Genomic DNA, 26,226 nt, shown 5'->3' with positions numbered 1-26,226 from the left:
AAAATAAAAAACTCTCATTTTACTGCAAAATACCTCATATGCCACAACATCCAGTCATTTTAATGAGAATTTATTCAGTTAAAACAAGCAAAACCATTTTAATAAAAGATATTTAAAAACTACATGAAAACTGGAACTAAATTTATTTTGCTGTGTTTCATGTTTTTATCACTTGAGAGAATTAAGGTTCACTGCAAATCAAGTCAATGTTACTAGAGTTGAAAAACAACACAAGCTACTTCATATGTTTTCCACCAGTCTTTAAATAATCAATTAGCAATAAAAATGATCATCAGCTATCTTAGTGATCAATTAATTCAAATATAAAGGAGCATTTGAAAAATTAAGGTTTAATAAATGATGTGGAAAATGAATAAAATACACTTTCTAAAGCTCAAAGTTTTTTCTCACTGTTTTACGTATTCTTTCTTAGTTGCTTTGACAATGTAAACACATTTCATATGTCAATAAAGTCTCTTTGAATTAAAAGGATTATTCCAGATTATTGTGAGAGGAGCGTAAATCTATTGGTGACAAACTGACTTCTAAAGTTGTTTGTCCAAATGCTCTTGTCGTACTCAGCAATGCAAATCTGATAAAGTTCTCCCCAAGAACTTTATTTTGATTACTTTTTAATTTTTTGATGTCGAGGTCATTGTTGCATAATTCCAGCAGTTATATTATTAAATTCATGTGCAGTTCTCCAGACAGATTTATCACACTGTACCGTGTTGTTTGTGTTTCTTCATGATTGATGTAAATGAAGTCCAACACATATTCAGTGACTTGGACTGTATTTGATTCGTCCACCAGGGGGCGCAAACCAGTTCATTTCTGAATGTCAGTCACAAACCCACATGAGAAGGTTTGAATGAGGAAGATTATTCTGCATGTTTGTCAAACAGAGCATCCAGATAAAAAATAGTTTCCATCCTGGATCAGTTGAGATCCAAATGAACAACAACCACCACCAGAACTGATCAGCAGGGTGTTGGTGCAAACCCTGTTACTTTTTGGTGAATAATGGAATCAGAATAGGCAGCAGAGTAGGAAGGTCAGAAGTGTGGAGGTCAGAAGATGGAACCTTGGAATTCACAACTCAACAGAGTGTGAACAGCAAAAACCAACTAATTTAGTTTACTTAGTTTACTCAGTGAAATCTTGGTGTCATCTGCAAAGATCAAAATCTGTCAGTGGACGAACCCCAGCATTTTGTGACCAAAAATAATGAAAGACTGGGCTCAAGACATTTCCTTCAAGATGTCACTAAAATCCTCTGACAGTTCTGAAGGACACTTTATGGTAAAACCTGTTGTTTTTGTCCTTGTACAAATTCAGTGTCCAGTCCATTGCTTACTTTGGATTTCATAGTTTTCCACCTTAAATATGAACCTCAGAGGTCAGGTCAGGGCAGGGAGCATGAGCTCATGCTGCATGTTACCAAATCCACCACACTACAGACCATAATGATCATCTGCTGCAGCCAGGTGGAACGTGGGCGTCTCCTTGGCGTTCTCCAGCCACTGGGGTCAACACCCAGTAACTGGAAACGTTAAGGGGGGACCATGTATCACTTGGCTGGAACAGAAAGAAGGACACTTTTGGGAGGTGGGGATGGACCGCTCATCTGCCTGTATGGTTACCATCCAGATCCCAAGGAGGTCCTGTAGTGTGGTGACACCAGTGCATGCTCCCAGACCTGGTGTTTGTTCACATTTGAACACAGCTGCAAACATTTATACTTGAAAATATTCTGTATTCAAACACTCTTTAATGAAGCAGACTGAGAAGGAGGAGTTACATTTACAAGTTTTAATAAATAATTCTAATAAATAATACTAACAATAATAAGCTTATATATTAGATCACGACCCGCTTACTGGAGCACTTGTTTTTGTAGTTCACATGGTACTCAGGTTAGGTAACAAGTATCACACTTTACTTACTACGTAGTAGCGGCTTGCTAGAGTGCGCGGTAACTGCAATCCAGACGGGCCAGTGCGTGCTGCGTGTGAGTTAAGGTGTGTGTTTTTTCAATTAAAATGTACCTGCTGTGTGCGACTGTCAGAGTATTGCAGTGATATGACATGATGTCACCTTTTTAATCATCATTCACTTGTCTCATGAAAATTAATGATGACAACAAACACACAATGCAACTTACTACAGCTTAACTAAAGTGACATGAAATATACAATGACATGGCTAAAATTCATCTCTATTACCTGTGCGTAGAACAGGTAACTCAGCAAGAAGGTCGTGGGTTTGATTCCCACCTGTGGTCTTTCAGTGTGGAGTTTGCGTGTTCTCCCCGTGTTTGTTTGTCTGTATGTGACCCTGTGACAGACTAGCGTCCTGTCCAGGGTGAACCCCACCTCACGCTCTGTGCCCCCACAGCTGTTAAATGGACAAAGCAGTTGAAGATGAGTCAGTGTGTGTGTGTGTATATATATATATATATATATATATATATATATATACAGTGATGCCGGTAACTGACCACTTTTTTTAGTAACGAGTAATCTAACGCGTTAATCTTTCCAAATCAGTAATCAGATTAAAGTTACTTCTCCATGTCACTGTGCGTTACTATTATTTTTCATTGTGGGTCGATAGAAGCATTAAACTTGGTCTGTGGGCAGGAGGTCGGGGTTCGACTGAACTGCCCACTTTAAGCGAGCTGTGAGCTTTTCATCCGCGTTTTTTTTTTTTGCAGCTGCTCGACTCGTCCTCACCTCTTAAAGCGCGGTGATCAGCACACCTGCACTGAGCTTTACAAAGACATTTTTATACTTTTTTCCCTCCTTTATTTAGAATTCTGAGCTGAGCCGCTCTGTATCTGGTCGTTAAAAACAGCTGATCCTCCGCGACGCGTCAACAACTAACACTATTAAAAGTGTTAATGCACCTAAACTGTCTTTCTGAGGACCACATGATGTGAAAACGCAATAAAACTTTCTTACCTGTAAATCTGGTCATGTTTTCTGCATAAATAAATGTTATCCATTCTTTGTGCTCAAACGCCAAAGCAGGGGCGAATCCAGATGGAATGGGGGCGTGGGGCAGGGATGTGCCCCCCTCCCCCACAACACCCCTAGATTAAAGGTCCAGTTTTGAAGCCGTTTTTTTACTACAACTACTAATATTGCTTAAAATAATAATAATTTTGACAAGTAAAATGTTTAGAGAGAATTTAAATGTTAGAAAAATGTTAGAATTTAATAGTTACATTTATAAACAATGTAGGTTTGAAATTGCAAGTTTTACTGTTACAGTGCTGTCAAGAGTTAAATATGAGGTCAAGAAAGAGGTCTTTATTTTACTTTTTATAGAACAAGTATTTATTTTCATTGAAGTCAAGAAAGGGTGACTATAAAGTGAGTTTTGGCAAAACAGGTATCATTGTCATGTTGACGTGGGTTGTTGTCGGCAGCTGGGGAAAGTAACTAAAAAAGTAACTAGTAATCTAACTTAGTTACTTTTACAATTGAGTAATCAGTAAAGTAACTAAGTTACTTTTTCAAGGAGTAATCAGTAATCAGTAATTGGATTACTTTTTCAAAGTAACTGTGGCAACACTATATATATATATATATATATATATATATATATATATATGTGTGTGTGTGTGTGTGTGTGTGTGTGTGTGTATGTAACTCTATGATCATGATTCACGGTTCGGGAGATATTTTTTCAAATTTTGCAATTTTTTCAAATTTTGCAATTCACGATTTGCAGCTGATTCACATTTTGGGGTTTAACAGTTCCGTGACCATGTTTGATGTGATGTGGTTCTATATAAATACATACATTGTTTTGAATTCAATTGATTTGACTTTAAATGTACACTTTATGCCACTGGGTGGCGCTGTAACAGCATTTTTCTTCACTTTAAAGCCGGATCTAATCTCTGTGTTATCTTCAGGTCTGTATTTTTTTTTTCATTTCCGTTGATGTGAGTCACATAATTACACCCGGCAGATGATGACATTTGGTTAAAGCTCTCTCAGAGTTTGAACACAGAACTTTAACTGATGGATACTTTACCTTTTCTTTGTATTTTTTCTGTGGCTTTTACTGGTAAGAACTTTTTTATGAACCAGTACAATGTTCATTGACAGTAGTTGACTTTTAGTTGTAGTTTAGAGTAACAGAGGAGCTCATGAAAGTTTTCCTCCACTGGAAGTTCTTTTAGAGCCTTTAGATGTCATGTGAATTTTATTGTGTCATTTTGAAGAATCACATGTTGATTCTGTATTTTCCTGCTGAATTATAGAATGTGTGTAATTAAATTGATGACATATACGAGGTCTGTCCATAAAGTATAGGTCCTTTTTATTTTTTCAAAAACTATATGGATTTCATTCATATGTTTTTACGTCAGACATGCTTGAACCCTCTTGCGCATGCGTGAGTTTTTCCACGCCTGTCGGTGACGTCATTCGCCTGTGAGCACACCTTGTGGGAGGAGTCGTCCAGCCCCTCGTCGGAATTCCTTTGTCTGAGAAGTTGCTGAGAGACTGGCGCTTTGTTTGATCAAAATTTTTTCTAAACCTGTGAGACACATCGAAGTGGACACGGTTCGAAAAATTAAGCTGGTTTTCAGTGAAAATTTTAACGGCTGATGAGAGATTTTGAGGTGACACTGTCGCTTTAAGGACTTCCCACAGTGCGAGATGTCGCGCAGCGCTCTCAGGCGCCGTCGTCAGCCTGTTTCAAGCTGAAAACCTCCACATTTCAGGCTCTATTGATCCAGGACGTCGTGAGGGAACAGAGAAGTTTCAGAAGAAGCCGGTTTCAGCATTTTATCCGGATATTCCACTGTTAAAGGAGATTTTTTTAATGAAAGACGTGCGGACGGGTCCGTGCGTCGGGACGCAGCCGCCGCGACGCTCTGCCACAGGAAAAACACCTCCGTTGGAAGCCTTAAGGACAAGTTGGAACATGTCCAGCTGTTAAACAATTTCTCATATACTCACTCCACTGAAAGCCATCAAAAGCCGCCTGGATTTTACAAATGGTTATCAACACGGAGGTGTTTTTCCTGTGCCGCCGCTCCGCGCCGGCTGCGTCCCGACGCGCGGACCCGTCCGCACGTCTTTCATTAAAAAAATCTCCTTTAACAGTGGAATATCCGGATAAAATGCTGAAACCGACTTCTTCTGAAACTTCTCTGTTCTCTCACGACGTCCTGGATCAATAGAGCCTGAAATGTGGAGGTTTTCAGCTTGAAACAGGCTGACGACGCCACCTGAGAGCGCAGCGCGACGTCTCGCACCGTGAAAAGTCCTTAAAGCGACAGTGTCACCTCAAAATCTCTCATCAGCCGTTAAAATTTTCACTGAAAACCAGCTTAATTTTTCGAACCGTGTCCACTTCGATGTGTCTCACAGGTTTAGAAAAAATTTTGATCAAACAAAGCACCAGTCTCTCAGCAACTTCTCAGACAAAGGAATTCCGACGAGGGGCTGGACGACTCCTCCCACAAGGAGTGCTCACAGGCGAATGACGTCACTGACAGGCGTTGAAAAACTCACGCATGCGCACAAGGGTTCAAGCATGTCTGACGTAAAAACATATGAATGAAATCCATATAGTTTTTGAAAAAAATAAAAAGGACCTATACTTTATTGACAGCCCTCGTAATTCAGAGAAAATCTGTTTCTGTTAAATAAACACATTAAAGTTCTGTTTCTGTGTTGAAAATGTTTAGATATAAAAGTAGCTTCATCATATGTCTTTAAAAGTGACTGAAATCAGTCAGGTTTAATTGTTGAACAAAATAATAAAAAACAAGAACACACACACACACACACACAGACTCGGTCTTTGTTGTTTTTCGTGTGTGTGTGTGTGTGTGTGTGTGTGTGTGTGTGTGTGTGTGTGTGTGTGTGTGTGTGTGTGTGTGTGTGTGTGTGTGTGTGTGTGTTTCACGTGACTGGAACACTTATCTTTTGAGCTTTCCACATTCAGTGTGTTCACATTTATTTTATGATTTGGAGATGATGATTTCAGAAAATTATCTGTAAATATTTGATTCAAAGAGCAGCGATGCCACACCCACATGTCAAGGTGTCAGACATGACGGGAAAATGTTATATGGACTAGAAACAGTCAAGTTCATAAACCATAAAATATCTGAACTCATTCATGTTCTATTCCCACTGACTCCAATCGAGGGCCGCGGGGGGTTGGAGCCAAATCAGCCATCATAGGGTGCGAGTCAGAGTCCACCCTGGACAGAAGGCCGGTCTGTGTTAAAATCTCCAACTTTACAGCAGAAATAAACATGTTTACAGCCTGGAACAAAACAACTGTTTTGGTCTCTGTAGCTGTTAGCTTTAGCTTATTTGATGACTGTCAGATGGGGGTGTGTTCAGGCTTTATTTGCCCCGCCCACTTCAGGCTGGTCTTGCTCATGCTCCACCTCTTTAACCATTTATGGGCTGGACGATAGTTAAGTGGCGTCAGTCGGCAAGATGGTGACATTTGGAACAATTTGAATTTCAAACGAGTTCCTCAGAAATCCTGTAGGTGGCGTTACAGAGGGTTTGTCCAGCACATATACAGTCTGTGGTAATAAACACATGAAACACACTGAAACATATCAATAATTTGTTTTGTTTTTCATCCAAACATTGATTCTGTCCTGACTTCAGCCTCCTGGTTATTTTAGATTTAGAGGAACATCTTCTCATTGTGACTGAAGTTTTCTTCCAATGTTCCATTTTGTTGTCGTTCTTCCACTCAGAGCTTTTCTTTCTCCTCCAGGTTTGACCAAAGCAGTCGGAATACTGCCAGATGATCCTCTGACTGCAACTGTGGGAGACACAGTGACGTTCAGCACAACACTGAATCCATCACAGACAAATATTATATACATCGACTGGATAAAGGATTCTACACCAATAGTAACATACAGTGAGGGAGGAACCATTCCAGGTCCAGATTATAGAGGCAGAATCACCCTCTTTGCAAACAGTGCAGCTCTGGAGCTCAGGAATGTGACTTTGAAGGACAGTGGAGTTTATTTTTTGGGCATATTAAACAATGGAGCACTGGCATGTAGACAGTAGAACATTGCATGTTTACGATGAGCTGATGTTTAAATGCTGTTTCATCATTTTCAGTTTCCTGTTTCTGTCTGTTCCACTTGTTTTGTCTGAACACAAACATCAAACCTTTCTGTTCATTTATCTGCAGTCAGAGTGTCTGATGTCGTGGCTGTTTCAAACGCCACACAGCTGGTGGAGTTCAGCAGCTCTGTCAGTCTGACCTGCACCTCCTCTGGCTCCGCCCTCTCTTTCCTCTGGCTGAACGTCACCTCAGAGGTCACAGACAGTGACAGAGTTCAGATCACTGATGGAGGGTCCACTCTCATCATCACCAATGTGACCCGCTACGACCACGGACCGTTCACGTGTCACGTGTCCAATCCCGTCAGTAACGGCTCCAGCAATCAACTAAAGTTGTCCATCAGCTGTGAGTTACTAACGTGCACGCTCACACTCCACATGTGACAAAGATCTTCACATTACCAGCTGAGGTCATCTGGATCAGATTTTTTGTAAGATGGGTTACAGAGTTAAATTAACACTGTAACTAATGCATGTGGTCCATTAAAATCATGTTCAATTCACACTATTGTTGTGTTAATCAACTCGAGTGTTAAAGTTGATCAATACTATTCTACACCATCCATCCTCTATACCCGCTTACTCCAATTAAGGGCCACCCGGGGGGCTGGAGCCTATCTGAGCAGTCACATGGTGTGAGGCAGAGCACACTGTGGACAGGACACCAGTCTGTCACAGGGTCACATACAGACAAACAAACACAGTCACACCTACGGACAATTTAAAGTTTCCACTTCACCGAACCTGCATGTCTGTGGATGTGGGAGGAAGCCGGTGCACCCGGAGAGAACCAACACAAACACAGAGAGAACATGCAAACACCACACAGAAAGGCCACAGGTGGGAATCGAACCCTTGACCTTCTTGCTGTGAGGCAACAGTGCAAACTACTTATCCACCATGCTGCCTATTTTACAACATTATAGAGTTAATTTAACATGGTTTTGAATGAGTTCTTCTTTACTGTATTTTAAGTAACTTTTCAATCGACTTCAATGACTTGGACCTTGACCCAAATGACCTGGGTAGTTCTGGAATGTAAGTGTGTGCCGCATTTGTTCAAAATTGGATTGAAAATCAAATTTCTTGACGAGTGCTCCCCCCCCCCAAAAAAAAAAATTACAGCAATTTTGGGGCCAACCTTCATTAATATACCAAGTTTGGTAGAAATCAGTAAATAAGACCTCAGTTGGACAATCCTACAACACATCTACATACATGTGCCATACACAGACTCCTGTGTTTGATATCAGTCCTGGTGATGACATCACTCTGCTTAATTGCTTTCAGCCCGCCGATGGATGTCTGCCAGTGGTAATGTTATGTCGCTCTCTTGATGCTCTGCGCTGTGACTCTGGGCACAGATGCCAAGTCTGTATCTCAAAAGCACACAAAATCAGTGGTAACTCAGAATGAATATATTTATTCAGGATTGCCCAATTATGTGCACAGTACACAATATCACAAATTATCACTGTGATTATCTTTCCAATGGGGTCCTGACGCAAAACCACATTCAATCATTACCAAAACATACCACTTTAAAATGAACTGATACAATTTTAAGGAAAATAAAATAAGATCAACTCAAATAAAACAAAACAAACAAACAAACAAAAAAACAAGAAAAATACACAAAATAGTGTAGAATGAATTGAATAAAAGCGATGCAAGCAAATCTACTTGTATGGTAGTTTGCACTTAAACTGATTTAATCAGTAAAAATCTCACAATCTGTGTTGTGGTTCTGCTCATGATGTTTGCTTCATGTGTCTGTTTGTAGCTCTACTGTTCATCTGCATTGCTGTTGTTGCACGTTGTTTTGCGATCAGTGGTGTGTATCATTCACAAATGTCCTACACCAACATTGTCTACTTTCATTCTGTGTTGTCACTGTTTCACATCCTTTATGGCCTCGTTACATAGGATGATGTCATTTGTGAGTACGTAGTGTGTTCTAAAAGGGACACAGAAGTGATGAGAAAATACCTTTCGATGTAACTGTGTCAGCGTCCCTTATGTGTCCTTGTTGTCTCCGGTAGTGCTGGTGCGCTACAGATGACATCACATTTCCGCTGATTTTCCGACTTTATAGACGTATATGCTGGATTTGAGCAGTTTGCCGTGGTCTAAAAGCATGATGTCAAATTTCCTCACAGTTGGTGCGCATTGATATCAAACAACTCATAGAGAACATGAGAGAGAGAGATTGAGAGCGATGGTGTACAAAATGAGCTAAATATTACAAAATAATTTTTCCACACTCTCCAGTTTGGATCTGTATTATACTCGTATGCATGAGTGTGTCCATGCATTTGTCCCTCTTTCAAGTGGGTGCCATCAGCTAAATCGTCAAAAAAATGACAACATTGGCTAATTAGGACCTATCACTGACGTGTCAATGGCTGGGAAACAACTGACAACCATGAAAAATCAAAAATAATTTTTTTAAAACCGTTGCAGGTACTGAAAAAAAATCCCATGACTGCTGTCCAGTTCAGAAAACTCACTTTGTCCTATTTTGATCAGAACGCCTCATGGAGTTCTGTGAGTCAAACTCTGGATTATACAATTTATAGAAATAAGGACAAAGCAGTGGTGAACTTAATCTACCTACTTATATATTAAAACATTCCACGTGAGGTGTTTTTTCATTCAGCTGATGTCAAATAGTAAAAACAAAACAAAAGAAAAAAATGCACGCAAGATAAATTCAAACTGAATGCACTCAGTACAGAAATGTGGAAAAAGGATCCATTTAATGTTGAGGTTGTTTTGTCTGCCATGTTGACAGCTTGTTACTTAATTAGTCATCATAACAGTAACTGGGGCACAGATTACTTAAGCAGCTGAAAGTCCAACGTGCCTAATGTGATGGTCACAGTTGGGGACAGCCCAGCTGTATGTCAGCAGCACAACACAACTCTGTACACTGTGATGTCGGTTGGTTGATCACATGGGATTTATTTTTGCCATGGTTATTTGCAGCACACAGCAGCCGTGTGAGAGTCTTTTCACCACCGGCTGTGGTTTCTGGATCCTGTGTGCTCTGCATTGTGAAACGATCGTGATTCCGTGGTGGAGGTGAGTTTCATGTTTAATAATGTTGTCATGGCCTGGGGATACAGTTCCATGTCACACCTCCTTCAGAGTTTAGATGGTGATCAAGTAATAATATGTATATTTCAGCTGTGACATCCGTTCAGCTCTGATGTGTGCGATGACACATTACTGCGCATGAGACCACGGAGAGGCGTGGTGGCACACAGTACTTTCAGTTTGATTGTTTACATTCACTGTACATGATGAACATGTGCCACATACATGCAATTCCATCTCAACATTTCCTTCGCCTTCCCTGGCCGGGGTCCAGTGGAGGTGGACGTAACTGGCACAACATGCCGGCAGGCTTTGCTGTGACCGATCCATCTCAGAGCACAATCAGCTGTGATCAGATTGTTTCAGATGCTGTTATGATGCTGTCAGAATATGTAGACTGCAATCAGATGATGCAAAAACTGAACATCGACCACTGTCAGATGCGCGTCCCAGCTCAATGGTGCCAAGAGTGTTTTGAACATGTGCAACTCACTCGGGACAGCTGAGCAAATGGGACCAAATATGAAGACTGCTTTGACACTGCCATCCTTTGGTCTTTATTCTGCACGAGCACAGAACACCTATTCCAGGTCAGACAGTGGTTTGGTTTGAATCATTTTTTTTTATCTGGAGCATTCTGTCTTTCTCATTCACTGACTCAGCAAGGATGTGCAGCAGAGTTGTGTGATGTCCCCGCCTTGAGAACAGCACACATACAGTGAGGAAATGACGTCATGCTTTCGGACCACAGCAAACTCCATTCAAATCCGCCTTCCCCCAGTGCATATGTGTCTTTAAACTATGAAAATCCTTCTGCTAAATGCAGCTCTCTGTGCTGCCATGTAAACATGACTTCATCTGTCAATCAGAGCCAAATTGCAGGAGGACAGAGGAGGAGGGTGTCATACATGATGTGTAACAAATCTACATGCAGATCCCTCATCGGATCTGCTGTAGTGACCCAGAGTGGAAGAAAACCCAAATTAAAAAAAAAAAAAGGGAACAGCCGAAAAGACTTACTATGTTATTGCCAAATAAATCAAATCAAACTACACACACCCCAGAAGTGCTGCTTGACATCACCATGTCACAGAGAAGAGAGTGATTCAGCAACTGGACAAGCACTGTGCATGGATCTCAGAGCATGTCCACCTTCATGTCCACCCTTGGCTTTTATTATTATTCCCTCACTCATCTTTAACCCGTTAGTTCAATACAAGTTCGCGGGGGCTGGAGCAGTCACAGGGCATGAGGCGGGAACACCCTGGACAGGACACCAGTCTGTTGCAGGGCCACATATAGACAAACACACACATTTACGTTAGTAATTCACTTGTTATTGTATTTATTATTATTGTGTTTTGTACAACAACACTACCTTTAGCCTTAGTGACATGAAATTTGGGGATCCACAGGGGTCTGTCTTAGGCCCCCTGCTTTTCTCCCTTTATGTAGCACCCCTTGGGTACTTTTTGCGGCATTGTGGGAATACCTTTCATTGCTATGCTGATGATACGCACTTAAACCTGTCGATAACTGCTGGTAATCTCATTCACATAAAAACCTAAAAGGATTGCCTTGCATCAGTGAAAACCTGGATGTCCAGCAATTTCAACTCACAAGACTGACGAGACTCAAATGATGGTTCATGGTTCTGAGATATCGACTTCAATTTGACCAGCAAACGCTTAGCCTAGGCTCATGTGTCATTCAGCACACTGACAAAGTGAGGAACCTTGGGGCAATTTTTGATCCTACTTTGTCCTTTGACCTCCACATTAGAGATATTATGAGGACTGATTTCTTCCACCTGTGGAATATAGCAAAGATTTGTCCCATCCTGTCTATGGCTGATGCTGAGTCCCTGATTCATGCATTTGTCTCTTCTCGATTGGACTACTGCAAAGTTCGATTTTCTGGCTTACTGCAGTCCAATATTAGGGCTCTCCAATTGGTTCAAAATGCTGCTGCCAGACTTTTGACAGGAAGCAGAAAGTTTGACCACATTACACCCATTTTGGTGTCTCTTCACTGGCTTCCTGTCCCTGTAAGACCAGATTTTAAGGTTCTGCTATTAACCTATGAAATTATTCACAGACTAGCACCTTCCTACTGAGGTGACTGAATTAAACCCTATGTGCCAGCCCAGGCTCTGTGTTCTCAGGGTGCAGAGCTACTTTGTATCCATAGGGTGAATAAAACGTCTACGGGTCACAGAGCTTTCTCCTATTGTGCACCTATTTGTGGAATAAAATCCCTGCGTCAATAAAAGAGTCAGACTCTGTAGAGACTTTCAAGTCCAGACTTAAGACACATTTATTTTCCCTTTTGTATGGCTTGCATACTGGCACAGTATGGCATTATACTTCCTACCATTTAAAATTAATTTTATTATGAAACAGAATGGGCCGTGGCCTCAACTTTATCTAAAGTCTTGGCCTTTTAGTGGTGCTTAGGGCAAGTGGCAGAAGAAACACTAAGGTGATCGCCAACCTTAGTATTTCTTCTATTTTGTTCTGTTCTGCAGTGCCCCACATTTTGTAAGTGCCCCCTGAGCAACACAAATAGTGTGTGAGTGCGCCCCCCCCAACAACACAAATGGTATGTGAGTGTATGTGTACCCCACCACCACAAATGGCATGCGAGTGTGTGGTCCCCCCCACAACACAGATGAGGTGTGAATGTTTCACCCACCCCATACTGCAGCCAACTGCAGTGTGGCTGAGGTTGTGGGTGGTGACTCCAGAGCAGTGTGATCGCAGTCAGCAAAGCGCACACAGCTGGATGGCTGTCATGTCCACAATGGCACAGCTGACAGCTGTGGAACACCATGGCATATTTCAGCCCGCTTGCGTGTCACAGCCCCATCCGACCAGACAGGCATGTCATGTGACACACGATCACAACATCCACATGTACGTCATGTCACAGCCTGACTGACAGCCTCACAGAAAAATCAGCATGGCCAGCTCAATTGCCCCACAGGCCAGAGGCGTGAGTCCATCTATGTGAGCGTGTTGCTGCAATGGGAAAGTGGCCATGTCACACATTGATCATGTATTGATAGACATGCGCGCACACGCGCACTACAGTTATGCATTTGTCAGGGGACCTTGGTTGACTTGTAATCATGTCATAGGTTGGATGAGATTCAACATCAAGAAGGAAGGGAGGTGACCACTGCCCATGGTCAGGGCTGCGGTCCTGCAGCATTTCTTGTAATTTATTTATAAGTCGAAAAACATCCATTAATGCTGTCCACTGATTGGCTGAAAGCTGCAGTCCTCATGGAAACAAACTGATTCAAATATTTAAACCATTCACAATGAGTAAATATAAAGTCTTAATCTGGTCTTGCTTAATTTTAAGAATCTTGTTTTCAGGGACAATAATAATAATAATAGGTGAGTCCAGAATGTAATTATCAACATCCATTCTCCACTTTTGTTAGCAAATATCCATAATTTCTCCAAAAATATTCATCTTATCAACCTTCAATTTTCGAAGCTGCCTGTTCGTTTCATTCATTCGGATTTATCATCACAGTCTGACAAAAACCTATCCACATGAAGTGTTCTGATTTTGGAAATCGATGTCTGAAAATAGTTTAATTCCTTGTCGTGGGTGGAAACGTAGTGTTTTAAATCAAGTCCCTCTGTGGTTTCTCTGCTCCAGGTGCATTTCTCAGCCGGAGGATGCCAATATTGCAGTCGACTGGCACTTTAAAAGTTGAAAGAGTGACAGCGCTTCGTTCAGTCACAGCAACATTTAAAACCGCCATCAGTCAACTCGCCAGCATTCCGCATGTGATGAAAATAAATCCCATGATCCACCAAGACAAAAATAAAATAAAATAAAATTTAAAAAAATCTTAAATTACTCTGTTTTGCCTCCATGTGGAGTGGAGATATCATGTGACAGTGGACACACACTGGATGACATGATCATCAATGTTTAAGTGTTCCACCTGCCAAATTAAAGGGTTCTTCCGGTGGTAGAAATGCAAACCAAGCTAGACTTAGCCGTTCTGACCCGCACCATATCCTGCAGTACTGACCCAAACCACGTGTGACAGATGTATAATTTATTAGACGTACACCAGCATATGCCAGCATTTTTAATATGGTTGGCATACGCTGGCTAAAACATTAATGTGTGACAGGGCCCTTAACCCCAAAACCCAAACTCCTGTGGTGCACTGCAGCACAACATCCATTGTTCACTGTTATGAGCTAATATTCCTAATTTTTCCAAAAATGTTACTCCTATCAACTTTACATTCTTGCAGAGTTCATCCTTGACCCAAAATACATAAGCATACCAAATGGCAAATGTCAGCGGTCCCCAGTTTCTTCGTGATTGAAGCCATAAAGAGGTACACAAGCACACAGAGGTCACTTGGCTATTAATATACAAAATCAAGTTTGGTCTGGTCACTGTACCTTGTGGAACTCTGCATAACTGCACAACTCTTTTTTTGTGTGTGCAGTCTGTATGCATTGTTGTCTGTTATTGTAAATTTGTAAAAAAAAATAAATAATAATAATAATTTTAAAACAAATCTTCTAATAATACTGTGGTAATCTGTTATATTCTTATCTTGTGTTTCCTTGTTACATTCAGTTGGTCCAGAAAATATTAATCTGAGGCTTTCTCCATCACAACTATGGTATGGGAAAGGATCAGATGTCACCTTGTGCTTTGTGGCTGATTCCAAACCAGCTGCCCAGTTTGACTGGTATCTGAATGGAGAGACACTGTCTCATTCTGGACCAGAACTCAGACTGAACAACATCCAGCAGAATCAGACTGGAAACTACAACTGTCGGGTCTTCAATGAACAAATTCTGAGATATCAAATTCTCCAGATTCATCCATCCATGTCTTAGATAAATCTGAAAAATGTTCCTTTTTTAACCAGTGATATGGGGGGGCACATTTAATCACTGTACAACAGCAGAACTGTGAATATATTCATTATGTCAGAGTTGTACACTTTGGACACTTGCTTGTCCACTGAGCGGTTATGAGTCATCAAAGATGTTAAGTCTGATATTATGAGATGGGTTAAATAGGAAAAAAAAAAAAGGACTCACTGACAGACTATGAATGCCAATGGCTGCAGAACATTATCATTCATCACCACGACAATTAATGAAGTTTTGTGTGTCAGTTTTGGAGTCATGGATTCTTCTATGGTTGCCAGCATTTTAGGTTGTGTGATGGTGTGCTCTCTAATCTTGATGACACAGTTCTATCTGATGCCTCCAACTCCATCGTTCCTGAGTTGTGGTCCTGATGTTCTTTTAATTTGGGCCTCCTTTCTGGATGATATGAAGTCTACATGAGATCCAAGATCATGAAACCTTGGAACTTTTGAGTTGCTCCCTAAGGAAGAACCTGAGTTGTGGAGATCTGCATATTTTTGTCCAGAAGCCTCAGCTTTTGTCTTTAAATTTTCTCTTGTTGTGGATATGATATGATATGATAGACTTTATTATCCCAAAAAGGAAAATTCATCTTGGACTCATATACTGCATACAATGCAAGATAAAAACAATTATAAGAAAAAAACACAATAAAAACAATAAAATCCATAAAAACAATAAAAACCCCATCCAATATAAACACCCCGCATAAATATGAATATGAATAAGAAACAACCACCAACAATATAACAGACAATCCCCACCCCCCCATATTGCACACTTCCCCTGACCTTAAATACCATGGAGCCATCGCACAGTTCTGCCGCCTTACGCAATCTTATTCAGAAGTCTGATAGACGTCGGCACAAATTACTTTTTAAACAGTTCATCTTAAATTTCGGACCTCTGTACCGCCTCCATGAAGGCAAGAGTTCATATTCTTTATAGAGGATATGTGAGGAGTTAGTCAATATCCTCTGAGTGTGCCTGAAAACAGACTGGTCATACCAAGACTGCAGGCCCTGGTACTCCTACCATCCCATCACCTTCACAGCAGTGTGGATCAGACCAGAGGGTGACATGGGAGTAGATTTTCACTCCTGTCCCGTCCCACTGCCACAGAAAAATTTCTGTCCCATCCCAATCCCTGGCCAGAGTAAAAAAATAAAAATTCTTGTCGCGTCCCACTCCGGGAAAAATGACTCCCGCTCCTGTACCACTCCCATTTTTTCCTTCTTTTAGTTTTTGGGTTTTAGTGTTCTGCAGTTTTATTTCAGAAGATGTGGCAACAGGAAGAGTTCATCTGTGGTAATACAGGAAGGCACTGGTTGCCTTAATTCTTCTTCTTCTTCGTCTTTGTCTTTCAGCTCTTCCCATTCCAAATAAAAAACCAAAACAAAACAAAACAAAAAAAACTTCACTAAAAGACACAAAACATAGATAATGTATGGCCTGTGGTCTTATAGTTTTTCAAAATGTGGTGGTGGTGGACACGTAATGATCCTGACATTTACTTTGACTTCTATTTCTGTAACTGCTGACTGTATGAAACCAACATATTTCATGTTTTGTGTGGTCAGCTTTATTTTTATTTAATTTTTGTTGATATATATCCATTCCTGCATTTAAGGCCTGCAGCATTTTCCAAAAAAAAAAAAAAAAAAAAAAAAAAAGGTTGGAACAGGGCTGTTTATTCTAAATGTAAGAATTAATTAATCATTTTCACAGCCAGTTTTCTTGAGAAATGTCAGGCTGAATACATGAACATTTCCAAGTGACTGAACATTTCTTAGACTTCATTTATATCGATCATTCAGGAACACAGTGTGGTACTTTATAGTAAATCTGTGTCAGGTAGGCAGTTCTCAAAAACTAAATGTCCAAGTTGGAAGACAAGTGAGGGAAGCCACCTAGACACTTTTGGTTTCAGTGGGTGTGAGTGGAAAAACTGGGAATAGTGCAACATTTTTATTTTTAATCTTCATTTTACATACAGTCACAACTTTTTTTCTGATTTGTGACTGTTTCTGTTGCATTTCAGAAATTACAGAACTGCTATAAAGAAAAGTGTTAACATTTTATTGTTTTATTAAAACTTTGTATAACAAACACAAGCACCAAACTCTTATAAAGAAGGAAAAAATACACAAACACATGCAGGAAAAACTGAACAATGCAGACTGATATGACTCTCATGATTTTTGAAAATAATAAGACATAACTTACTTTGAAATAAATGAAATGCAGAGCTGCAGCCTAATAACATTGAAAAACATCAAAAATCAGCAGGTGGGGTTTTTATTCTGACAAGAGTTAATTTCTTCTTTTTCCTCCTCCTCAGTCACATTTTGTGCTTGAACATAAAATGACATTGAGTCATCTAAAATAAACATCTTTGGAAAATAACAGTCTGTTAAAGTTCAGAGTTCTCAGCTGCTTTGTGTAATTTCTGCTTCTGAACATCACTGCAGTTTCTCCACATCAGGTTTTTATTATTATTATTATTTAACACACGTGTGTGTGATTTTTATAATGTTCATTCCTATATTCTCATTTTTTAAGGAATTTTGACCATTTATTTCATCTCATAATTTCAGTATGACTGTCACCGACACGTGCACACGGTGTGAACAAGATGAACCAACAGTTTTCTCTGCACTGACTGAAGCAGCTCATACCCCTCCTTCGCCCCCTCACCTCTCCGTCCTCGCAGCGAGCCGACTGCACAAGCACACAGACGGTTGCAGCAACCCCATCAGCCATGATGAAGCTACATAGACCATGATCATTCACTGGAAGCAATAAACATCATCTTTTACTGTTGACACAAAAAGAGCATCACAAACCAGCAGCACTTCATCTGACCTTCACTTCACTTAACCTGCATGTCTTTGGATGTGGGAGGAAGCCGGAGCACCCGGAGGGAACCCACACAAACACAGGAGAACATGTAAACTCCAACCAGAAAGCGTCAAGTGGGAAGAAAACGTGAGACCTTCTCAGTAGGCCTGTTTCCACCGCAGGAACTTGCAGGCCATCATGCAGATGGAAAAAAACTATATACAGTGGGGAAAATAAGTATTTGACCCCCTGTCAGTTTTGCAGGTTTTCTCACCTACAAAGAATGGAAAGGTCTGTAATTTTTATTGTAGGTACACTTCAACTGTGAGAGACAGAATCTAAAAAAAATCCAGTGAATCACATTGTATGATTTTTAAATATAATAATATAATATCATTTGCATTTTATTGCATAAAATAAGTACTTGACCCCCTAGAAAAACAGAGCTCAACAACTGGTACAGAAACATTTGTCTGCCATTACAGAGGTCAGACATTTCCTGTAGTTCTTGACCAAGTTTTCACACACTGCAGCAAGGATTTTGGTCCACTCCTCCATACAGATCTTCTCCAAATCTTTCAGGTTTGGAGTTTCAGCTCCCTCCAAAGATTTTCTATTGTGTTCAGGGAGACTGGCCAGGCCACTCCAGGACTTTGAAATGATTCTTACGGAGCCCCTCCTTAGTTGCCCTGGCTGTGTGTTTGGGGTCACTGTCATGCTGGAAGACCCAGCCATGACCCCTCTGTCTGTGCAAATTTTGTTTTTGGCAATTATATCAGTTTTTACAGTGAAAGTCAGCTCTTTACTGGTCTACGAGGTCTGTCCAAAAAGTATCGGACCTTTTTATTTTTTGCAAAAACCATATGGATTTGAATCACGTGTGATTGCATCAGCCAAGCTTGAACCTTCGTGCGCATGCGTGAGTTTTTTCACGCCTGTCGGTTGCGTCATTTGCCTGTGAGCAGGCTTTGTGTGAGCAGTGGTCCACCCCTCTCGTCAGATTTTTATTGCGAATAAATGTCTGAACGATTTGGAGCTTTGCTGCATCAATTTTCTTCCAGAAACTGTGAGAGACCTCCAGGTGGACACCGTTTGGAAAATTAATATGGCTTTCAGGGACGATTTTGTGGGGATTACACAGATTAAGGAGTGTTACTGCCGCTTTAAGGATGGCCCACAACTGCGCCGATCGACAGGCTCACACCCCGCTGAAACAACCAGATCATTTCCAACGTGAAGGCTTTGTTGATCCGGGACGTCGTCTGACTTTCACAAAAAGGCAGAAGGCGTGGACATCAGCACTTTTTCGGCACATTCCACTGTTACAGGAGTTTTTTTCATGGAAAGAAAAGCGGAGGGATGCTCCACGGAGCCGTTCATTACGCGGCACAAAACCACCTCCGTGTTGGCCTCACAGGACGGCTTTCAGGTGGATTTCAGACGGCTGTCGGTTGCTTTTCAGTCGTGTGACTATCCGAGAAATTGAGCATGAGCTGGACATGCCCCAACATGTCCTGTGAGGCTTCATCACAGCGTTGCTTTGCGCCATGCGGTTTTCCTTATGCTTTGACTCTACCTGTGAGTCTATTCTTGATCGTGTGGCTCCATTTAAAATGAGATGCCCCAGACCCAGATCTGAGCCTTGGCTAAATGAATCTACTCATGCTGCAAGACGCGAGTGCAGGAGAGCTGAGCGAAAATGGAAAAAGGATAAGCTGCAAAGTTCCTTTAAAATGTTAAAGGACTGTTAGTCCAGCTATCAAAAATGTGTAAAATCTGCTAAGGCTCTTTATTTTGCTATGGTTACAGCTAATAGACACAACCCTCATGTTCTTTTTAACATGGTGAATATGGCTCTTAATGTTCCCCAGCCTGAGAGCATTGAAGCCTCACCTGTGGTGTGTGAAAACTTTTTAAATTTTTTCATCAACAAGGTTGTGTCAACTAGGGCCCTTATTAGCCCTCCATCTGTTGATGTGTTTGATTCTGTCACTTGTAAAGCCGTGTTGTATCAGTTTGAGCCTGTGACACTCTCCTGTTCAGAAAAAGTATTGCGTCAGATGAAGCCTGCTGGCTCACCCAGTGATCATGTTCCTCCACGTCTGTTTAAAGAAGTGTTTCCCACAATGGCTTCCTCTGTCCTACACTGCGGCAATGGAACTGTTGATAAATGGGGTAGTGCCTGCTTGCCTGAAGCATGCGGTTGTTCAACCATTGATAAAGAAGTCTGGTCTTGATCCTAGTGATCTATCCAACTTTCGCCCTATTTCTAAATTACCATTTTTGTCAAAGTTGTTGGAGAAAATTGTTTTTAATCAGTTGAAAGCTTTTTTAGATGAGCATGAGATCCCTGAGGTCTTTCAATCTGGTTTTAAGAATTTTCATAGTACTGAGTTAGCTTTGATGAGAGTTTTAATGACATGTTGGTGTCCACTGATTCTGGTCACACTGTTGTTTTGGTGTTGTTGGATCTGATCGCTGCGTTCGACAAAGTGGATCATGAGATCCTCCTGGATCGCCTTAAGAATGTGGTCGGCATTCAGGGCTATGCTCTAGAATGGTTCAGATCCTACTTAACGGATAGGAGTTTTTGTGTAAAACTTGGAGATTTTGTTTCCTCCACAGCTCCTCTGTCATGTGGTGTACCACAAGGGTCCATTCTTGGGCCACTTCTTTTTTCATTGTATTTGCTTCTGCTGGGATCAGTTTTTCATAGATTTGGGGTGTCATTTCACCTTTATGCTGATGACAGTCAAATCTATGTGCCCCTAAAGCGTGAGAATGCTTTTGGTGCCAATCATCTTCTGGAGTGCATTGAGAACATTAAAGACTGGATGTCTGCAAACTTCCTTCTCTTTAATGAAAAGAAAACTGAAGTTCTTCTGGTCGGGCCAAGTAAATCAGGTAGTTGTGGTTCAATAAACCTTGGACCATTGACACAATGTATTAAATGTATGGTTTGCAACCTTGGTGTGAGAATGGATAAAGATTTTAAGCTTGATAAACAAATCAGTGCTGTTGTGAAGGCAAGTTTCTTTCATCTGAGGCAGCTAGCTAAGATTAAGTCCTTACTTTCAAGGCATCACTTGGAGATTTTAATCCATGCTTTTCTTATGACTCGGCTGGATTATTGTAATGCACTGTACACTGGTATTAGCCAGGCCTCACTTGCACGGCTGCAGCTGGTCCAGAATGCTGCAGCCCGTCTTTTGACTGGATCCCGGAGGTATGACCATGTTTCTCCCTTTTTTTTTTCCTTCACTGGCTGCCTGTTCGCTATCGTATTGATTTTAAAATTTTATTGTTTGTTTTTAAATGTCTTAATGATCTTGCTCCACGGTATCTGTCTGACCTGCTCGTGTCTTATTCCTCATCACGTTCTCTTAGGTCACGAGATCAAGCTTTGCTTGTACAACCCCTGGCAAAAAATTATGGAATCACCGGCCTCAGAGGATGTTCATTCAGTTGTTTAATTTTGTAGAAAAAAAGCAGATCACAGACATGACACAAAACTAAAGTCATTTCAAATGGCAACTTTCTGGCTTTAAGAAATCAAGAAAAAAAGATTGTGGCAGTCAGTAACGGTTACATTTTTAGACCACGCAGAGGAAAAAAATATGGAATCACTCAATTCTGAGGAAAAAATTATGGAATCACCCTGTAAATTTTCATCCCCAAAACTAACACCTGCATCATATCAGAGAATTTGCTGGCACTTCGTCTGTTTTCCCCACAGCGGGGAGACTCTGAACTAACACCAAAAACATGAAAAAGATGATTTTGATTCTCTATCCCCTTTAAAGAAAAATTAACAGGTCTGTGTGAGCCAGAATTATTGCTGGTTGGTAGGGGGTCAAATACTTATTTTCTGCAATAAAATGCAAGTTAATTATTTAAAAATCATACAAAGTGATTTTCTGGATTTTTTTTTTTTTTTTTTTTTTTTTAGATTCTGTCTCTCACCTAGCGTATCGACAATAAAAATTACAGACCTCTCCATTCTTTGTAGGTGGGAAAACCTGCAAAACTGACAGGGGGTCAAATACTTATTTTCCCCACTGTAAATGCAGTCCATTTATGTGACTGATGATTTTTTTAATCATTTATCTGAATAAGAATGTTTTTTCACACATTTAATGCAGAAAGTAAAATTATTTGAAATTTGCTAGATTCTGTCATTTAAATAATAATAGTAATAATAAAAATAGCCACAGCAGAGCCTAAGGTTCAATCATTTGTCAATATTTGTATAAAATGAGTCTTTTGGAAGTGCAATATGATTTTACTGAAACTTGTACAATTTCCTAATAAAAGTTAATATATTTTGACACTTTGATTATCAGAACTCAATTTAACGGAAGATAATTGGTCCCCTGATGGTTTTTAAACTTATCTGAAAAGCTAATCCGCTAACAAAAGCATTAGCTTCGACAATTATCGGTTTTCGGATGAACTGAACAGTGCCCACCGCTGGGTTTCTGCCACTAGTCTTGGCCACTAGTTTTGGCCTGATGCCCCGTTTCTATTTGACAGCACAAAGCTACGTCACAGTTCAGAGTGGCGACAGTTGGATTGGGTTGAACTTTGACCACGGCAGCCTGTCGACAAGTGGCAATGCGCGCTCCTGGCATTTCTGTCTGTAGTTCATTCACTTTTGGGACTTTACTACTTGTGTTCTTTCTTTGCTTGGACTGTCTCTCCGACTCAGCACTACCTGCTTCATTCATCCTGTCAATGAGTACTTCATGTGTCAGTCTCTGATCATCGAGATAAGGCTTAAGCTGGAACTTGACATGGTCACTTAACAGTCCAATACTAACTGACCTCAAGAATTTGTTCTGAATGAGCTCAGGACTGTACTGCTCATCTGACCCTACTTCTAGAAGCAAGTAAAAGCCTTTCCTTAAACACAACTGCTCCAAAGAGAAAGTTTTGAGGAGACTCACAACTGTCTTGTGTTATGTGAACAAGCCTGTGGTCCAGCTCAGTAGAACTGTCCTCTTTGAAATGCCCCTTTAATCTTGTCTTCAGCTGGGAAAGCGTAAGGTCAAGTTTTATCTCAAGCATATCATGAATACCCAAACCTGGACCAATCGACTTCATCCCTGCTTCTATGATTTCAGCCTCACTGTCTCCTGCTCAAACCTCTGTCAATCTGGTGCATCACGTTTGTGTATGAGAGTTTGTCCTTCTGCCCTCTTTCCCCAATCTGACTACAAATCTTCATTTCTCTTCTTATTGTCCCTTCTGGGAGCCTGTTCACGGCTGTAGGCAGCACATTTTGAGGAGCTGAAGTTTGACTTAAAGCTGTACTGTTCACTCTTTTACTCAGCCTCCTAACTTCATCCTGCAGAGCTCGACTGTTTTGCTGCAGTTGTGTGTATTTTTCAGCTAAGCTCATCTCTTCAACATGTGTTTTGACTAGTTTGTGCTGTGTTCTCTGCTGGCTCATTACTTGTGTTTCCAGTCTTTTGTGTGGTTCGCTCAACTAATTTCAACATTGTTCTCAGATAATGTGATGCAACGTCCTCCTCTTCATCACTGATCACACACTCTCACAAGCACCACTGGCTTAACTTATGGCAAGTTAAAAGTGGACGCTCTCGTTTTGGCCGAACTTCTAGTCAGTTTCTGGGTATTCTGTGTTAGTACGCACCCGTGGCCGATGTGCTTGATGAATTCCTGTGCAAAACATAGTTCCCAGATAATTGTGCTATTTGGCACAAGAACTTGTGTATCTCGTGTGGTTTTACGCCAAAATGATCGTAAGTCAATATTCACACTCATCCAGCAGGATCTTCTCATGTCGACAATTTCAATTTTCGATTTCAATTTCAATTTATTTTCATTTATATAGTGCCAAATCACAACAGAATTACCTCAAGGCGCTTCACACAAGTAAGGTCTAACCTTACTGACCCCCAGAGCAGCAGTGGTAATGAAAAACTCCCTCTGAGGAAGAAACCTCAAGCAGACCAGACCCAAAGGTGTGACCCCCTGCCTGGGCCATGCTACAGACATAAATTACAGAACAATACACAAAACAAATATACAGGAAATGCTGTTGGTGCACAGGACAGGAGGGTCTCCAGCACAAATGCCACACCATTTTGCAAACAACTGGAAACTGGGTCAGGCGAAAGTAGTCCAGCGAGCTCAATCTGTGCGCCAGCTATCCCACAATGCCAAAATAGCAGAGGTGACGCTTCAACGAGAGCGACATGCTGAGCAGGGTGCACTGATCACACTGTCCATAGAATCAGTAATTAGACTGAATAACGCTCGTCTTGTGACATTTCCAGGTGGGATCTCAACTTCAGTACAGACCTCTTTCAGTTGAGCCAGTTGCAGAAGGCAAAGTCTCTGAGACACAGTTCCTGCCAACTCCTCCAGACCCATTGTGTGTGATGTAGCTGCACCCTTAGACGGCACACTCCCGCTGTCAATCAAAAGCAGTCCCTTTCTCTCATTTTTTTTGAATCTGCAATCATTCCAATTTTGTTGAACACTTGGACAAAATAAACGGGACTTTTCAAGCGTACATGGGTTTAAAACAAACTTTATTCCTTATCACACTGTCTGCCGGTTCCTATTCTAAAATTTGTCAAATCTTTATACAGTAGTTTTAATTTAACCTGTGAGCAGCAGAGAGCTGCTGTCAGCCACTTTCACACTGTGAGACAAAGTGTAAATGGAAACTTTTTTAAAATGTCTATTTATTGGATTACATCTCTTGTCATTCACATTTGGATGAATGTACTGTGCAGCACATTGTTTTGTTTTGGTTTGTTTTTATATCAAAATGTAGAGCCAATCCATATTCAATATTTTGGCGATTATAAGTTTGTTAATATTTGTGCAAATGACAGCATCTCATAAACCGCACTCTGTACAGATGTGAAAGGGTGAGGTTTGAAAATGGGATTGTTATAAACATAATAATGCTGAAATGATCAATTTATTATTTAATTAATTATTTATTTTCAATTTTGTACTGCAGTTTCGGCAGAAGGCCCATCGCCATCACTTTCACCTGGTGCCATTGTTGGAATAACAATTGCATGTTTACTTGTTGTTGGTCTCATTGCTGGCGTAGTGTTCTACATTTTTAAAAAAAGGTAAGTTAATTTTTTTGAAAAAATTTTCATCCAGTATGTTGTGTGAATTGCATGTGTGCCTCTGTCCTTTGCTCTGTGTGTGTGTGTGTGTGTGTGTGTGTGTGTGTGCATGTCAGTAGGCCATATATGGTAAAGGAGGTGGAGCACGGGTGAGCTCATGTATGACCTGGGTGGGACACAGCTTTGAAAATGCTCTCACTTTAATTCTGAGTCACACTGTGAGGGAGAAATCATTTAAGTAATGGATATGAAATTTTGATGTCAGTTTCTGTCCATTTTTTTTCCCTGCACAAATCCTTTTGTCATGTGTTCACTACGTTCCTTGTCAGCTGATATCCAGTGAGTTCATCTGAAAGTTTTGTGCATGCTCAACACTTTGAGTAGACATTAGACAGAGAGCTGTTGTTGTCCTATCTATCTATCTATCTATCTATCTATCTATCTATCTATCTATCTATCTATCTATCTATCTATCTATCTATCTATCTATCTATCTATCTATCTATCTATCTATCTATCTATCTATCTATCTATCTATCTATCTATCTATCTATCTATCTATCTATCTATCTATCTATCTATCTATCTATCTATCTATCTATCTATCTATAGTGGAGCAGATAACTGTAACAATTGTTCATTTCTGGAAAGAAGCACCAAAGTTGGCACAAATACTCCTTAGACATTACTCTTGAAAAAACTGAGTAGCCACCTGAATTTTCAATCGGAGTTCAGGTAGGGGTCAATTGAAGAATTACACAGGGGTCAAAATTTAAAAATGCTCCAATCATATTGAAAGCTATACCACATTATTTGTCTGATCACAACGATACCAAAAAGGTATAGTTTGGACTATCTATGACTGAATGTTATGGAGTTATGGGGTAAAAACAGCAAGAATGGCAACAAAGGTCAGCATTAGTTTGTACAGGGGTCAGACGTTAAAGTTGCTCCAATTTTGGTAAAAAGTGGTGCAAATTATTGGTTGAACTAATAGGATTAATAAATGATATAGTTTTGACTGTGTTGAATGCTTGGTCTGCAAGGTAAAGGTAGAGCAATGTCGACGTCCATTGGATTCTGTGACATGTGACATATGTTGCC

General features: G+C 40.6%; 1 protein-coding gene across 1 annotated transcript in view; it reads left to right on the top strand.

Moving 5' to 3' along the window:
• Positions 1 to 26,226, top strand: part of LOC117513414 (carcinoembryonic antigen-related cell adhesion molecule 2-like) — a 290,345-nt gene that overhangs the window by 20,737 nt on the left and 243,382 nt on the right. The window contains exons 3-4 of the mRNA XM_034173599.1: positions 7,204 to 7,482; positions 14,859 to 15,117. Coding sequence (XP_034029490.1) covers positions 7,204 to 7,482; positions 14,859 to 15,117 — 538 coding nt within the window. The remainder of the gene's footprint in view (positions 1 to 7,203; positions 7,483 to 14,858; positions 15,118 to 26,226) is intronic.

Source organism: Thalassophryne amazonica, chromosome 7 (genome assembly GCF_902500255.1).
Source record: "Thalassophryne amazonica chromosome 7, fThaAma1.1, whole genome shotgun sequence".
NCBI lineage: Eukaryota > Metazoa > Chordata > Actinopteri > Batrachoidiformes > Batrachoididae > Thalassophryne > Thalassophryne amazonica.
The sequence above is the reverse complement of the archived record's forward strand: the minus strand, read 5'-3'. Positions and strand labels throughout refer to the sequence as shown.